General features: G+C 41.3%; 1 protein-coding gene and 1 non-coding gene across 8 annotated transcripts; both read right to left on the bottom strand.

Moving 5' to 3' along the window:
• Nucleotides 1–14,714, bottom strand: LOC143009221 (protein Aster-B-like). Of its 7 annotated transcripts, none has more exons than XM_076161258.1 (17): nucleotides 13,902–14,714; nucleotides 12,562–12,646; nucleotides 12,247–12,350; nucleotides 11,935–12,030; nucleotides 11,151–11,231; nucleotides 10,797–10,912; nucleotides 9,375–9,540; nucleotides 9,085–9,265; nucleotides 8,832–8,975; nucleotides 8,425–8,543; nucleotides 8,164–8,306; nucleotides 7,186–7,289; nucleotides 6,661–6,888; nucleotides 6,380–6,467; nucleotides 5,189–5,296; nucleotides 4,531–4,663; nucleotides 1–3,705 (listed from the first exon to the last, which is right to left on the bottom strand). In XM_076161258.1, exons 1-17 carry the CDS (start codon nucleotides 14,103–14,105, stop codon nucleotides 3,616–3,618), a joined length of 2,190 nt encoding a protein of 729 aa, XP_076017373.1. In that variant the 5' UTR covers nucleotides 14,106–14,714; the 3' UTR covers nucleotides 1–3,615. The 7 variants fall into 7 exon arrangements, 6 of the variants coding, with proteins under 6 accessions (XP_076017373.1, XP_076017374.1, XP_076017375.1 ...); XM_076161259.1 differs by having other exon boundaries at nucleotides 4,543–4,663; XM_076161260.1 differs by having other exon boundaries at nucleotides 6,676–6,888.
• trnat-agu (transfer RNA threonine (anticodon AGU)) lies at nucleotides 5,978–6,051 on the bottom strand. Its single transcript has one exon. It is a non-coding gene; the product is annotated as a tRNA-Thr (tRNA).
• Nucleotides 14,715–16,348: the final 1,634 nt, after the last annotated feature.

Here is a 16,348-nt window from a genome sequence, read left to right as displayed (position 1 = left end):
TTATTCATTCTCCCATATCAACTCACAGGCCTTTGTAGATTATTATAATGTTTCTTTTAGTGCTTTTTTACTCACTCAGTCCACTGCCAGCGTGGTTTGAGACCTTATAATCTGTATATACTATATCTCTACAAACAATATACATTACAGTATCATATCTTGATAAATATTTTGGATTCATATATGCAGATCAAAATAGGTTTCCAAAGACAAGTCAGGTATTGTAAGCACACATAGGAGTATACAATGCTACACCACCAAGTGAGCCGGATGAGGGCAAAGGACAATGAAATACTGCAGGCATGTGTGTGTGTGTGTAATCACGTGTGCATGTTTGTGTACATGTAGTGAGAGCTAAGGGTACAAATCTTTGGATTGTCACAGAAATGACACTCTAAGTAAAGGTAACTGTTACCTTTAAATGATTGGGTGCAGTTTTTGGCTCAACCCCAATTGTCAAATTTTGGATCTTTCCGGTTGAAGGTGTTTTAAATAACCTTATAAGCCACACGGAACAAATACTTATTGCGTCGACATGGGCTTTAACGTCTAATTCTCAGGGTTGTCTACAGTGTTTTGTTACACCCATGCGTTCAAATGAAAGTCTATTACATGTGCACAATGTTTTGAAATGATACTTATCACGAGCATTAACAGAAGTCATGCATTCCATATACAATAGCCAGTTTTTAAATGTCCAAACATGGCTACACTGGTATCATACAAGAGATATGAATGAGAAAAGAATTGTATGATTGTAAATGATGAAAAATGTGACTTCCATCATCTTAAAATGTGCAGTTAAAATGGCTTTTGTGTGTGTGAGGGTCACAGGTCAATGTAGCACCGCGGACCCTCTGATTTGACCGCAGATTTGAGGTTGAACGGTTGGAATCCCCTTTAATGCCACGTGGTTTTGCACTTACAAAAACCGCACTCTGTCTTAGAAGCCGAACCGCCACATTTCCCTTCTGTCGAGGCGTTCTGTGTTTGATTCATTAAAGCAAGTTTCCTTCATTTTGGAATTGGATCCAGAACACACAAAGACAGAAGAATGTCGGAATGTGAAACTGTTGATGGGATGAAAACACGATGAATGTCAACACAGTGCACCAGATCACTGACGCCTTTAAGGGAGATGCAAAGGCTTTATCAAACGCCTTATCTCCTAATGTGATGCAAATAAATCTCTTGTCTCTTAGTTTGGTTTTTACATTTTTACAGCTTCAAGCATGTGACATCAGATCAGTTCACAGTATTTCAGACAGAATGCACTCATAATGATCGGTTCACTTCTATTTTGGTTTCCTGTCAATGCAACTTTGAGACCATGACTTTATTGCCTTCCTGGTATTTCTATTATCAAATTGAAAATTCTAGACAAATGCTGTAACAACAAACAGTAAAAACCCTGTCGACTAAAGAGAGAAACTGCTTCGATCACACACCATCACTATAGGTAGAACTCTGCTTTTAGCTCTTGTAATGTTCACGATTCCTTAAAACGTAAGTGGTTTGGCTTTTCTAATTGTTCCCTTTGTTATTTTCAACAAGTCAGACGGACTGTTGATGAAAAAAGGCAAACGTGACAAGACAGATTTCTGCAACACAATGAAAATATGTTCCTATATAATTGAACTTGAAGTGTATGATCTTTATACATTTAAGAACCAGAATATGGAGCTGCTTCATTGACAGTGACCCAGCGGACAAGAAACCAGTCTGTCCTACTGATGATGGACAGGATTTATGAGTAGCACTGCAAAACCATAAAGCCAGTTTGTATGTGAAAGCTAAAACAAACATTCTGTGATTCCAGTTACATCTCAATGATCTCTTTCATGGAAACTCATTCGAGGCTGAACCTTTCTCAGAGGCAGAAACCGCCGGGAGTCAAAGCTTTACCAGCAGCTACTGTAAATGTTCCAAGATAACTAAATGGAGCCCAGAGAAGGGAGAAGGTTAGTGACGAGAGAGGGGACAGCTTATTATCAAGCCTAAAGGCAGAATTTTAGTTGACGTTAACATTTGCATGATGGCTGCTGTGCACATCCTGCTTGCATTGAAAGCCTTGATTCCACAAGTGCCAAAGCAGTAAAACTCATGTCTTCTGCACAGTCTAGCCAGGCCCTGTTAGATGTAATGCGAGAGCTCTTACGTCTACTGGGGCCGCAAGTTATTCCTATCAAAGTCACAGTTGAGATGCAAGTATTTTTTTTTCGCATTTCAAGTAAACATTTCTGCCAAAAACTGCGCTTCTCTGAGTCTGACCCCTGAAATGACTTTGGCCTCTGCCCCCGAGAAATGTTGCAGAAGTGAAACTCCCAACAGAATAAACATGAATGAGGATACACATTCAACTTCACTGCATCCGACATTTCACCTTCTTTTCGGCCAAACTATTGGCCAGCAGCACAGAAAATACAACATTACCAACACACATCAGCCACACATGGATTGATACAACACAAACGTGGCTTAAATAAGAATAAGTACATCCAAAATAGGATAAAGACGCAGCGTGAGTTGTTGACACGTGAATCTTGGCAGCGGTGTAGCGGAGGGGATGTGATTGAGTAAATCATTTTTGAACACTGGAATGACATTAATGATTAGCTGCGAAACACAACATTTCTTTATTCCCTTGGCAACACGTTAGGAAACACGGAGCTGTGCCGTCTTTAGCTTAGCATTCCTTGTTTCCCCATACATTCTCTCTGCTGCCAATCAAACCCCCTCTTACCAACATGTCGCTAAATCAAAGCAGCAGAGCAATGCTCCATCCGCAGTACTGAATGGTTTTGCTATAGAAAACATAAACATACATAGGAACGTAAAAGTGTGGCATCAGCTCTCAGGGAGACCAGCCCTGATCTGCCTAAAATGCCTGTAAAAAGTAGCCCCGACCGCCACACACTTCTTCTTAAAAATCCCATATGAGAAACACATACACACACTCGCACGCGCGCACACTCACACACACTCATATATACTGTTACATTTCAATTCCTCAAAGCTCTAATTCACAAATAATAGGTTGAAATACTACAAGGTGATTGAGGCTCAATTACAGTCTCTTAGCAAGTGTCCCAGTTTCGAATGTAGGAGTAAAAAGGGATTCTGCAGCTGTCGGAGTTCCTTAAAAGGCGCTCCTGGAAGAAAACCTGTTCCTTATTTATGTTTTTGCACCCCTGAAAGTGAACGCACACGTTATTCCAGTCTGGATTGTCACTGGAAAAAATCAAATACAAATCAGAAGCGGGAATACGTTGCATGCTTTGGGTCGGTGTCAATGTTGGATTGTGGCAAAACGAATACATCTTTGCACTGCAGCATTCTCTGCAAAGGAGGAATGTGAAACTGGAGCAGGGACCAATGAGACAGCGGTTTAAGATTTGTCTGTCAGGATTGTGGCGCATACAGTTAGTACACTCTCACCCATTGGAGATCAATGAGGTCACTTCAGTCAGGTGCCACTTGTTTTTGAAAAGGTAAGAAAGTCCCATCATCCTCTTCTGTCTGCCTTCAAAAGGCCACACATTAGATTCTGTCTTCAAGTTTAGAAATGATAAGTGGAATATTGCACAGCATGTCTGCATGAATATGGATTATCCATCAGTGATATTGATCTGGTTTTTCCTCTGACTCGGAGTTGTAGTCCCTGAGGCCGATGCTTTTATGAAGTTTTAGCAGGGAGTCCTTTAGCTGGGAGGGAAAGCAAGGGAGAGGAAAGGTCAACACAGTCATAGAATATCAATAGAAAACAAGGACATTTAGGATTCATGTTTCATTCAGATGTCATATCCTGCGTTAGTGTGCGGCTGAGGGACAAAGACGACCTGGGATGCCTCACATTTGCACCGTGGCACCATTAAAATCTGGTTTCAGGTATGGACACTGGGGAGAATGATACTTTCATGATGAAACCAATTAAAACCTTGATGCATTCTAGCTACGAAAGCCATGAAATGATCAAGAGCCATTTGTATTTCTTCTATGAAATGACATAACAAGCCATTTGTACTTTGTCCACGCTCACATTTTGAGCTCAGGACTATTGTAACATGTCATAGCACTGCTTTGTGTTAGCTCTTGCACTGCCATTAAAAACAGAGCCTTAGTGTTTTGATTAAAGGGGTGCAGCTCCTTTCGGCTCCAGGAGAGCTGCAGTGCGTCTAAACATTGTTTCTGTGTGGATCTCTAATGGAGGGGAAAGACACCATACGCCTGGGAGAACGTACTTCCTTTTAATGTTTTGTTTAACGCGCTCGCAAACAATTATGTCATGCTCCCCTCAGACCTTTCACACCATAAATGTGCATGTGCTCTGAGATCCTGTGACTCAAACAGCAACTATGTTTGCGTCATTTTCCTTCTAATGAAAGTCAACCTACTATGTCTACCGAACATGTTTTGTTTGTTATGTACTTGGTTAATGTTTGGCTTTAGTCGTGGTTCTCAAAAGGCCTCTGATGTGGTACATGGAGCTGTTTGGTGGTGTGTAGTGTGTGTACATGCTTGTCTCTTTACCTCCTGCCTCACCTCATCCAGCAGCAACACTGACGCTTTGATTATCTCCTTCCACTTCTCCAGCTCATCGTCGTGGTAACGTTGCTGGGAGTCCAGGAGCTGCACCCACTCCAGCTGGGTCTGTGGAATTTTGCTGATAAGACACACACAGCAGCAGGGGGTGTTTGGTGGTTAGAGAATACTTACATCGGAGCTATGTTTTGGTCGTAAACATTGACACTGCTGGAGTGTCGTTGGGCAAATAAAACCAAAATCAAGTAACTAACACAACGGTTCAGTTTGCCATCTGACATCTGTGTGTAAAGGAGACGTTTGTGTTCAGTGTAAGCCTCTCTGGTAGGGTTCGTCACAAAGTAGGTCAAAGTTCACCCAAGTTAATCAAATAAAGATTTCTAACCCTAACCAATAGTAGGACACAAAATGGCAACAATTGTCCATAATACTGTGTTCATGTTCCACAAGCTCAACTGCAATATTAATGTATCTAATTATTGCAAAATTGAAAAATCTCACAATGAGAATCATTTCCAATATTAAGCAGTCCAACAAGCTATTTTTTTTTGGCTTCCATTATCTTTTAAAAACAGAAATAAGCCCAGACAGAACGGCTACTCCTGGGCTTGAATTCTTGTGTGTGTGAGTGTTTCCAGTCTGATACCTCTCTTGAGTTTGCAGTCCGTTGGCTGCAGTGAGAGTCTGCGTGGTGTACTCCAGCATCCACAGCTTGTAGAACAACATCATGTTGAGAAACACCAGGAGGATCAGACTAACCAGGGAACAAAGAGAAGATAAGTAGGAGAGAGGAGAGAGGAGAGGACTCAGTGTAGCTCTACCACACAGCCTGGTCACTCACGCCATCAAAACACAAGGAATGAAATGAAAATACCTTATACAGATCCTGTTGGACGCAAACAGGGACAGAAGAAAACAGAAAAACAAACACACACATTACAGACAAGAACGTTAAACCAAAGGAACAAAAATAACAAAAAGTAGTGCGACTCCCTTAAAACTCTTTCACTAGACATAGAAAACAATGTATTGAACTTTTATCTTATATGTGTTATGAAATGTTACACGTTGGTGCTGCTATAACAAAGTACATGATCAAACATTATAATGGAGTCATGGGTTGATGAAATCTCCATCTAATTTTAAACTCATGTAATATTTTAAGTCAACATAAATTTGAATCAATTAAGTAGATTTCACTGGAAATGTCAACAGTTTCCCAGAATATCAACTGAGTTCATTCTGAAAAGATTTGTTCGGTGATACTAAAGTACCAGACTGATGATGGCAAACAAGTGTATAAACAAGTGTTTGCTTCTCCTGCTCCACACACAACTATGTATCAGAAGATAAGCTTTATTTATCTAGAGGGAAATTGCTGGAAAGTCTTAACCATTGTCATAAAAGAAATTGAGCTTTCTTCTCAGATTGAAGTAGGCACTGCTGGGATTTGAACCCAGGATCTCCTGTTTACTAGACAGGCACTTTGACCAACTAAGCCACAGCACCGCATAATAATTTGGGGATGAATGGTGTTGAAAGAAAAGCTCAAAAGATGCACGTTAAACTACTTTGTACAAACAACCAAAATGATCTGACATACTGACACAAAAAATACAAACAAAGAACTCACATTATATCAGAACAGAAGGAAATGAAATGTTCAAATATCATTGCAGTAATTTAATTGCTACACTCACTAGTGAATAGCAGCTTAACGCAATAGAATTAAATCCTCATCTCTGATTTTTTTAAGGCCAAATGATGACAAGAGCACACTATGTCAAAGCTGCTTGATTTCTTGAGCGATAAGAGCGTCACAGACATTATTACTCACACCAGGCTGATGAGAAGCAGCAGTTTGGAGAAACTGTAGAGAGCCAGGCCTCCATGAGTGTCAGGAGTGTGTCTGGTCTGTGTGGCGCCTACATGATGAGAACAAGAAAACTGGTTCAGGAATTTCAAAATAACATCTATTGGTCCAATGTGTGGAATCCTGCCCATCCCATCATTAAACCAAAAGGCCAGAGTTATTGGGTACAGAGACACACACAGAGAGATGTTGGAATGTCTATCAAATCCTCACATATCCCATAAATGTATGGCGAATGTAGTGACCGTTGTTTGGTTGACCTGCCACGTGTTTGATGCGGTGAAGGCCCTTGTCCTCCTCATCCTCAGGCGTAGAGGCAGGCCTCAGCGCCTCGTCCATATTCCCCGAGGACATCATGTGATGGACCAGCATTCGTTTTCTCCTTCGGCCAGAGCTCAGTCTTGTAGTCTTGCTCTTGGGAGACTGCCTGTGAGACTCCACCAGCACCACGTCCAACTTACTCAGCTCCAACTCTGACCAGAAGAGAAAGGAAGATTACACTACAAGGGGGACGATGTGAATAGACAAAAACTACTGTAAGATTTCTGTGTGGGAAAACATTTACTGTGTAATGACCCAACATTTACACAATTACTTTGTTTAGGTTTGCTATTGCTTAAGTTGCTGGAACTAACAATCAACCAAAAGTCTATTTAGATTCAAACCTTCTGGCAAATCTCAATCCAAGTAGTAAAAACGTTATATGTTGGGCATTTGCTCTTTACTTAATTGTATTAAACCAATTTAATAGTTTTATTTGTAGTACTAACCTAAGTGTCTAAAGTACTCGTCCAGGCCGCTCCAGAAGTTTCTCTCAATGAAGCTTTTCACAAGCCCCCATGGCTGTTTCCTGTATCGGAGCTCAGTTGACACCCTGCAGGACAAATATTTGAACGTACAGTTAATTCTATGGTACACATCAAAATTCCAGTGTGGTATAAGCAGTGAAGTGTAATGTCACAGCCACGCCAGGAGGGGGCGCCGAGTTTCCTTTTATGACTGCGACTCCACCAGCTAATCATTCAGCAAGTCAGAGAGTGTAATTTGGTGCCTTGTTTACAGTTGTGACTTGTGTTTGTTGAGTTATTATTATTATTAAGAGGACATTTAAGAGACATTGATGGTAGATAATAATGAATGAAGTCATTTTAGTGCATAGAAAAAAAGATGACTATGGCAAACATTTTATTGGCCAATCATGACAAAATGCTGTTCTAAGAATTTAGATTTGTTTCCTGGTTGTCAATTATAGGCTCTCAGGCCGGGCTGGACACAAACGCACATTACTCAAGTCTGCGATCAGTTTTCCCAAGCAGTTCAGGCTCTCTAATATATCTTTAAATCTCTTTGACCACGTAAAACCAGCCTGTGGACGTCCCAGGCTGATGAATATGAAGCAGGTATCAATATTGCAGCCCAGCTCAAGAGTAGTTGTGCTTTCTGGAAATCTTTAATCTATTAACCCATTAGTTCTCTTATCAATATTTCACTTTGCAATGCTGTGTGAGCATTTGTGTCATTGTTTTCGTTAGTGTCACAGCTATCAAAGGATCTCTGGCGTAGAAGACACCAACAGAGATCATGGCCCTCATCATCATCATTGTTTCCTCCTATGACCACACTTTTTGCATTCTAACTTCTCGCTCCCTCTGTGCTGTCATTTGGCTTCACAATGAGACAGATTTGTCTTAAAGTGATGGTGTTTCGCTCACAGTACACACACCCTCCAGTGAACTCTTGTCCCTCACCTTAAGCGACACTTATTCTTGGCCACCCTTGTGAGCATGTAGCGGTTGAGAGTGTAGAAGTAGTCGTGGTAGGGCACATCATGGGCAATCACCTCTGCGTCGATGATGTAGCATTCGTTCTCTTGGCTGGCCTTGTACAGAGTCTTTACACACAACAAGTATAGACATTATTTGATAACATCTATGACTACATATTTTACACAGAAGATTATTTATTCCTCGCTTCTGAGGCCAATGCCAAAGAAATGTCCGACGACCAACCTGTGTCTCAGTGACTGTGGCTGTCTTAGGTGCCAGGGGGTTATTCAGGGCGATGGTGTACATGATCTCTCTGGTCTGGTTACCGTCCTGCTCTTTCCTCCAGGGGTGATACACCACATCTGCAAGAGAAAATACAAAAAAAAACAGAATTCAATTTTACAGCATTCATTAGTTATTGTCATTTCATCAACAAACATCAAACGTGCAAACTCAATAAACTATTTAAAAAGCAGCTACAACCTACTTTTTAAATATGGCTTCAACTTTTTATTCCAGTGTTTTAATGTCAATGTCATGTGAGGCACTTTGGATTGCGTTTATTGTGGATTTTTCATTGAATCGTGCTTCAGAAATAACAAAGCCTATAGGAGCCTGGAGAGAGGCATCAGGAGTGCTGGTCAGTTTACCTGAGAACCTTCTCTGCTCCAGAAAGTCCCTCATGAACTCAGACTCGCTGAAGAAGAGATGGTACATTTTATCCACGGCAAAATTGTACACTTCATTGATGTACTGTCTGCCGTTCAGGTCCTCGTGGAACGCCTGCACTTCACCTGGTAGAGGACAAATGCGCACATTAAGAGTGCGTGTTGGGATAAACATCATACAAAGTATGAAAAAATGGTTGCCGATGGTGCGATGTGAATTTTTGCGATCTCACACCTTCGTCATGCGTCTCAGATGAGTCACTGAGCTCGGTAGGCAGTTCCTCGTTGTCGTTGAGGTCAGGTGATGGTGAAGGGGCGTGGCTGCTGTGCTGGCTGCGATTATCAGGCATGGTGAGGGTCAGGAGGTCAGCATCTGGGAGCGCAGGGGACATATCCTCCGCTGGGGGCAGATCATACTGCAGGACAGGAATGTACAAAGATCAGTAGGGCTATCAGCACAGCCTGCATGTGTGTGATGCATTACGAGTGGTTGTTTGATGATTGTTTGAATTGCAGCCAACTCACAGAAACTGCAGACTCAGAGCTGGGCAGCTCGGGCATGGTGCTGTGTGGGAAGGCTTTGTGGGGCAGGACAGGGCTGATGTCTGGCTTGGCCTCTATGTTCTTGGCGTGGTTGTTGCTGGTATCGTTGTGCTCGTTGTTGTCCTCCGCTGGCAGCTCTTCACAGTACCTGCACCAAGGAGACGGACAGCAGCTGTAGGTCAAGGTTACCAGCTTGCTGCACACTGCCCGCACTGGGCTGCACACATGCATGGGCATGGGGCTGATGTGAGCTATGGCACTGATTCTCCTCCTATTTTGGACATCTCTGCTAAATGTCCATTGCTAGTCTAAAGGCTAATGTAATCAAACCTTTCTAGAAGATGACACATGTTGCTAACTGCTGTTCAGCCTTTTCTAAATAAGGTTTCTTGTCTCTCTTTCTGCTCTGCGTCTACAGTCCAGGGTCTACATTTGATTGTTGATAGTATTCATTAAACCAAATAAAAGTAAGGAATATAGAGTGGACTCTTTTTATGTGCACACTTCAACTAAAACCGCGACTTGTGCTGAGTTATGTGTTTCTGAGGGCAGCGAGCATAAAGTGAAGTGCAGGAAAAATGTCTTTGCTGGCATGTTGAAAGAAACTTAATTGTGCTTAATTGTAGGTGTATCATACTAGTGCTAGTGTTGGTGTTCTTATTCTATCTGAGTTTAGGTCTATGGCAATTTGCATCAGAGCCAATGGTGTTTTGTATTTTGAGTGTGGTGTCTTTTGTGAAAAATGAATTTAAGTATATCGGGTTCAGGTAGCTACTGTATGTTCTACATGGGTACGTTTTGGATTAGATTCAAACTTCTGGACCTATGAAGACCTCTATGCAAATGCATGTAAACAGCTCTTATGTGCTATAGAGATACTGTAGCACTGATAGATGCAAATACTGCACTAGTCATGAGACATGTTGAATTTACACAACAACATATCTGATTACAATTTGTACTCCATGGAATACCCTTAATATTCAGAATTCTCTTCCCGTGGCAGACTAGTCATAGAAAGGAACCTTGTTCTTGCAGGGCACTCAACAACACGATGAAAGGGTTCATTCAAGAGATGGATGTGGTGCGGGGTGTGTGACACACAGAACAGAGGCAGGCACTTTATGAATGACGCAGCTCCACTATAACGGACCAGAGAATAGATCACACTTTCCATTTAAATAAACAGACTAATCAACTCAATGGCTTAGATTCATTGTTGTTGCTCATTGATTGAACACATGTTTATCAGATACAATATAAAACATCACACAGATTTTGCACTGCAGAAATGTATACATTTAGGTGTATAGTGTTTCCCTCCATGATTACACTTGTGTAACGGATCAAGATGGATGATTGTGTTAGTTAGAGAGTTTTTTTTAAGTTGTAATGAAGACTCACCCCATGGTGTTGAAGTCCTCATCAGGAGGCACGTAGTCTTCATCATCACTGGTCAGGCCAAGTTCATTGCCATAACACTGATGGACGAAGTGCCACAGCTCTTTTGGACATAAAGGCTAAGAGAGAAAACAGCAAAAAGACAAACAATTATGAAAAGTAATCAAGCAAATCATTTGAAAGGTCAGAGTTTTTGGTGCATACTGGGGGAGTTGTTGTGGAGTTATATGGAGCTATTCATTTATGATTATGACATCACCCGGAATGCATTATAATGGCATTGATAAAGAAATTGTATGACCATGAATCCAGTCAATAGTGTCTTTGCTAAAAGACTGACAGTGATCTTAGTCTCACCTTTTCCAGGAGAGCATTCTGCCATAGTCGAAACATCATCATGTATGTACGGTCCCTTGCGCCAAATGAGGAGAAAAAGTGCTGGGAAATTAAAGGAGATCGATTAAGGAGAAGAAGAAGCATCAAATAATGTGCACTCGTTCAAACAAAGCAAAGTAAACATGTTAAACGTTACATGACCTGCAAGATGCAAATTTTAGTCAACAGATTTTCCTGCTATTTTAAGAGTGAGACACAACAGAATTTAAACCAAAATCAAACCCAGTCCTATGCCATTTATGTCAAACTCAATTTTGAAATAATAGACGTTTAATGAGTACTCTTTCTGTTTCAGGGCCACATTTAGATCATCTGTATCTGTATGATGTCAAATGAAACACACACAATAATGGAAAATAATGCTGGTAGAATGATCAAAAATGCTGTTTGATCTGTCTGGCACATTCCTGGACATGGCATCATCATCCTGTTTTATCTACTCAGCACCTCATTCAGGAAGTTATGGGAATGGGAGTAGATTTGCAAGTGAAACAGTGTCATCCCATTCAAAAAGTAGACAAAATAAAATGGATGAAGATTATGCAAAGAGCAATAAGGAAGGATGGGCATTAACTGTGTAATGACCCAGAGATCTGTGCAGGCAGCACCATGGAACAAACAAGAGCACACCTTCAAGAAAGAGGTCAAATGCTCCTCAGATGTTCAGGGGATTCTTTCATGGTGCTGCATGTAAAGGCACTGTGTTTAAATGTTAAATATACCCTCTGTCTGACTTTGTTCTCACCTTTTCATTGTCAGTGCACAGCTGGATGGCGTTAGGGATGAGACGGGCGGTCTTCTCCTTGGTCATGGAGCAGATGTCCTTCAATCGAACCATCAACTGCAAAGAAAAGAGCATAAATCTGAACTTTAGATGAGCCACTTGCTGTGCTATACTATTATAGGGTTAACGTTGAACAGGAATAGCAATATTGATTGGTTACAACAGTGGTTCCAAACCTTTTTGTAACTCTGTGACTTTTTACAAGTTTATGTCTGTAATAATAATACAAATCCAGTCCAACTAAAAACGAGGTGATGTAGATAACTGCCTCACCAAAGTTTCCCATCGGAAAATGTTGCTATAGAAACAAATCCAGTTTTCTGAGAGGTAGAGGCGTCCCTGCAGAAGGATGTCTCGTTGTAGGGCACAGGAATAATCTGGTAGAGGTGAAACAGGGTGCAATGTTCAACAACTGCGTACATTAGAGATTAGATTTTTTGCTTAATTAAATATAAAATACAATATTTGCTGTATATACACAATTATATTATTATAAATACGGTGGAAGCAGGACAAGCAGCAGTTAAACTTGATTGGATTGACCTTTTTTTCTGTGCAGTTTGTTTGTGCAGTGTGTAGCTGTCTCACCCACAATGAGGCGTTCAGTGTCTGGCAGCTGCTTAAAAAGTTTTCTGAAGTCTTCATTGCGCTGCTTGTAGGTGGGACTCAATACCTGCAGAGGACACACAGGGAGAAAATGGTTCAACTCAGAATACAAACAATACACCCACTCATTTAATGTATTCACAAATGTTCTTTGTGAACCAGAGGGAACTTGTTTAAGGAGTATCTGTACGCTACTGCAGTATTATTATACTGCATATCTTAACTCTTATATGTTTCGCTCTACATATCTGAAATAGAATATACACATTTACTCTTTACTTACTTACTACTTAATCTTCATACTAGTGGTTCCCAAACTTTTTCTTTCCACTTTGGGAACCACTGCTTTATACAGTTGGTTAAGGCTCTTACAGCTTGCAATCAGGCTGTGATGACATCTTTTTTATATGTCACACAGACAACATAACTCAGACTGTCAACATATCAGACATGCCTGAAAAATCCTACTGCTGATTCAGATATAGTCCAAGCAGTTTGCTAGCCAGTATTCCAATTTCCTCCATAGGTAAACATTTTAAAGTTCTGTTTGATGGAGCCAAAAAGTGTGAATCTACTGACAACTTTAAAAGGACTTCATCACAAGACTCTCACAGTAAGTATCCATCATCTGCTGCAGCCCTGTAGGAACCTTCAGGACCAATCATGGACCAATCATTCGTCCCTCTGCTCTCTAATTTAACGAACTCAATACCTCTGCCAAGGCTGATGGTGGTGCAGATATAATTGCTTTTACATTTTTGGGCTATAAAATTCCTTATTTCCTGATTTCCTTGTATTGGATTGCAAACTTAAGTGGGCTTCAGAAAGTGCTGTATGACTATAACCTTGTTAAATATTTGAATGAAGATAGTTTTCCCCTTAAATCCTTGTGTCTATCTGCTGCATCACTGTAGGTTTTTCCCATTTGCTCATAGCTAACTTTCTGACATTTTTTTTTCTTACAAAAAACGTTTTTGTGTCTCCTCGCAGTTATGCAAATCATTTGACTACAATTAAAGGACTCTTGGGCCTTAGAGATCTACACTCGTCCACAACTGCCCTTTTGAAAATATTCCATCCATTACAGAAACCAGATCAACACATTTCCATCAATTGAATTCAAAGAATGGATTTCTTTCGGTCAGAGCCGAGGCCCTCAGGCTGTTTCTAACACAATGAATTCTTCAGTCAGGAAAGGACCAGAGGGAATGAAGAATGGCAATAAATAAACCTTCACAGATAGAAATTCCATTTCCAGCCAGGATTAGACATCTAGGCCAAAGATTAAAATAGTTTCACATAAAGGATTTCTTTTGACTTACAGCAGGGACCTGTTCTGACTCCCTGTCCCACTGCTGCAAGTGGACCAACTGGTTTCCCCCAGGCTCCCTGTCACAATCCCAGTTATTTTCAGTCTCAGAGTTCATAGCACTCTGCTTTAGAATCTTCTTTCTTCTTTTTGTCCGCTTTTTGTTTTTCTCCTTGGGCTCACTTTTTCCGTTTGCTTCTGGTTTCACCATCTTCATTTTTGTGTTTGTATCTCTCTGTATTTGGGTCGTCACTGAACAAACACATCTGTCACAGGCTCACATGTTGCCTGGAGGGAGAACAGCAACAGGCTTCAGAGTAAATACCTGAACTCCTGGAAAGCAATAACTTTAGACTGACATCCTGCTGAAGTTCAACTCCCACTGTTTCAGGAACAAATCCAACTGATATTTTCTCCAATGACTAATAAAATCCATAAATGCAGTTAATATGCAAAGAAGTACCAATATGTTCTTCTTGTGCAAAGACAGACACAAAAAATAAAGCACATCTGGCAAGTATTCCAAAAGAAATCAAAAACCTTCATAAAAATGCTTCCCAGAATGTTATAAAGTAAAAAAATCCAAAGCAATGCATGGTAGTCAACCCTCCCAGGCAGACTGTCGCTCGTGTAGTTAAGATCCTTGACTTATTAAAGTAGAAACCATCACTTTGTGCAGAAAACCTTTGCTTCCTTCCATCAGTTAAACTCCAACTCATTCTCCTCATGTGCAGCCACGAAACAAGAAAATCTAAGAAGTGCCTACATTATTCAAAGATTCCTCCTTTGACTTTGTTCTCTGACAGCCCAGAATGTTTGGAAACAGTTAAGGCGGCGAGTGGAGTAGGAGGAGCCAGTGTGAGTGTGTTTTTGTGGTGTAGCAAAACAGGAGAAAGAGGGCAGAGAGGGAGGGAGGTCCAAGGAGGGTCTGGGTTCATTACAGTTCATCGGCACTGTGTGTGTGTGTGTGTGTGTGTGTGTGTGTGTGTGTGTGTGTGTGTGTGTGTGTGTGTGTGTGCGTGCGTGCGTGTGTGTGCATTTCTGCTTTAGCTCATGTCCGTACATGCCCTCCCCCCACAAATATTCACCTCCACGGTTGATATCCTCTCCCTTAGATCGTTCCCTTAGCCTGTCAAAGAGGCAACAGCAAAGCATAACAACATCCGGAAGTGGAGGAACCAATCGACTGCGTGGAAAAGCCATTTCTGTCCAAGGCTGTGAGCGTGAGTGTGTGTGTGTATGTGTACGTGTATGCGTGTCCGTGTGTGTGTGCATGTGTGTGTGAGAGTGTGTGTGTGTGTGTGTGTGTGTGCAAACTTGTCAAAGTGCTGATGTTCTGAGAAAAACTATTTTTCTCTCACAGCCTTTGTAACTTCTTCCACGAAAGCAAGAAATATTCAATGTGGAGGTTTTCAATGCAGAGACACAGTACACAGAAAGAGCCTTTGTCAGTCTGTGTGTGTGTGTGTGTGTGCGTGTGTGTGCGTGCGTGTGTGTGTGTGTGTGTGTGTGCATTTCTGGTGTAAACAAGTTCACATTGCCAAACACAATGCTGCCCCCCCCCCACTCCCTCTTTTCCTTCTCTTTTTTCAACATTTTACTCGCTCTCTTAATCTTTTCCCATCAGTCTCCTTTTGTCTCCCTTCTTGGAAATCTCCTTCTGCTGAGTTCCACGACTGGATCAAGACATGCAGGGGTCAGATTTATGATGCGTGGGGATCATAGTAGAACTGTGCTTCACACAGCTGCTCTGACTCCAAAGTAGCGTTCACTCTGTGGGTTGACACCATTCCTTCCACACCCACCTCTTCCCTTTCCTGGTCATTTTCAGTGACAACCATGTTGGAGTTCAGCTGGGGTCAAGCTGTCACACAGATTGAGACCTCATAGCAAAAACAGCTTGGTTTGGAAAGGGTCCTGATGCTGCCCGTCACATTTTACCATAACGGAGCACAGCTGTTGAATGTTTGGGAACAGGAAGGAGTGTGCAGTAGTTGATATGGCTAGATAATGAAAATCTAAAGGAGATTTGGCAGAACTGTTACATGATCGTGTTGCCGGGAAAATGTTCTAGCTGGTGAGTGCTGACTGCCCTCTGCTGGATGTGTGTGACGGGAGTCTATCAGTGTCCACTCCACATAAAGCTACAGATTTTACAGTGTCCTCTTGGAGGCTGGTGAGGACTTCAGTCAGGGCGTTAGAGAGGCTGCCATCTACCAATCCAAAGAGATTGTTAATTTGTGTCATGCAGTGTAACCTGAAAAATCCTAGTAGTAGGCATACATAATTACATACAATTTATGTATTAATATTATAACATATTGCGGAATTTTTTTTTGGACAGTAGACAGCCATGAGATACTTTAAATCAGTGTTTTAATCGTATCTTTGCTGTTATGATAGAACAATCATTTACGCTTTTTCACAGATTTCACTAGAATATTTATGCACTGTACTGCT

Source organism: Genypterus blacodes, unplaced genomic scaffold, assembly GCF_046128005.1.
Source record: "Genypterus blacodes isolate CSIRO-AG114 ecotype Tasmania unplaced genomic scaffold, CSIRO-AGI_Gbla_v1 ptg000111l_1, whole genome shotgun sequence".
Classification (NCBI taxonomy): domain Eukaryota; kingdom Metazoa; phylum Chordata; class Actinopteri; order Ophidiiformes; family Ophidiidae; genus Genypterus; species Genypterus blacodes.
This window is presented reverse-complemented; position numbering and strand designations above follow the sequence as displayed.

Bases quoted from the DNA above. Each gene is read 5' to 3' on its own strand.
- LOC143009221 (XM_076161258.1), bottom strand. From the start codon at position 14,105: ATGAAGATGGTGAAACCAGAAGCAAACGGAAAAAGTGAGCCCAAGGAG. The intron at 8,976-9,084 runs GTGTGAGATCGC...GTCCTCTACCAG, and splicing joins ATCTGAGACGCATGACGAAG to GTGAAGTGCAGGCGTTCCAC. The intron at 3,706-4,530 runs GTAAAGAGACAA...TTTCCCTCCCAG, and splicing joins TGGATGAGGTGAGGCAGGAG to CTAAAGGACTCCCTGCTAAA.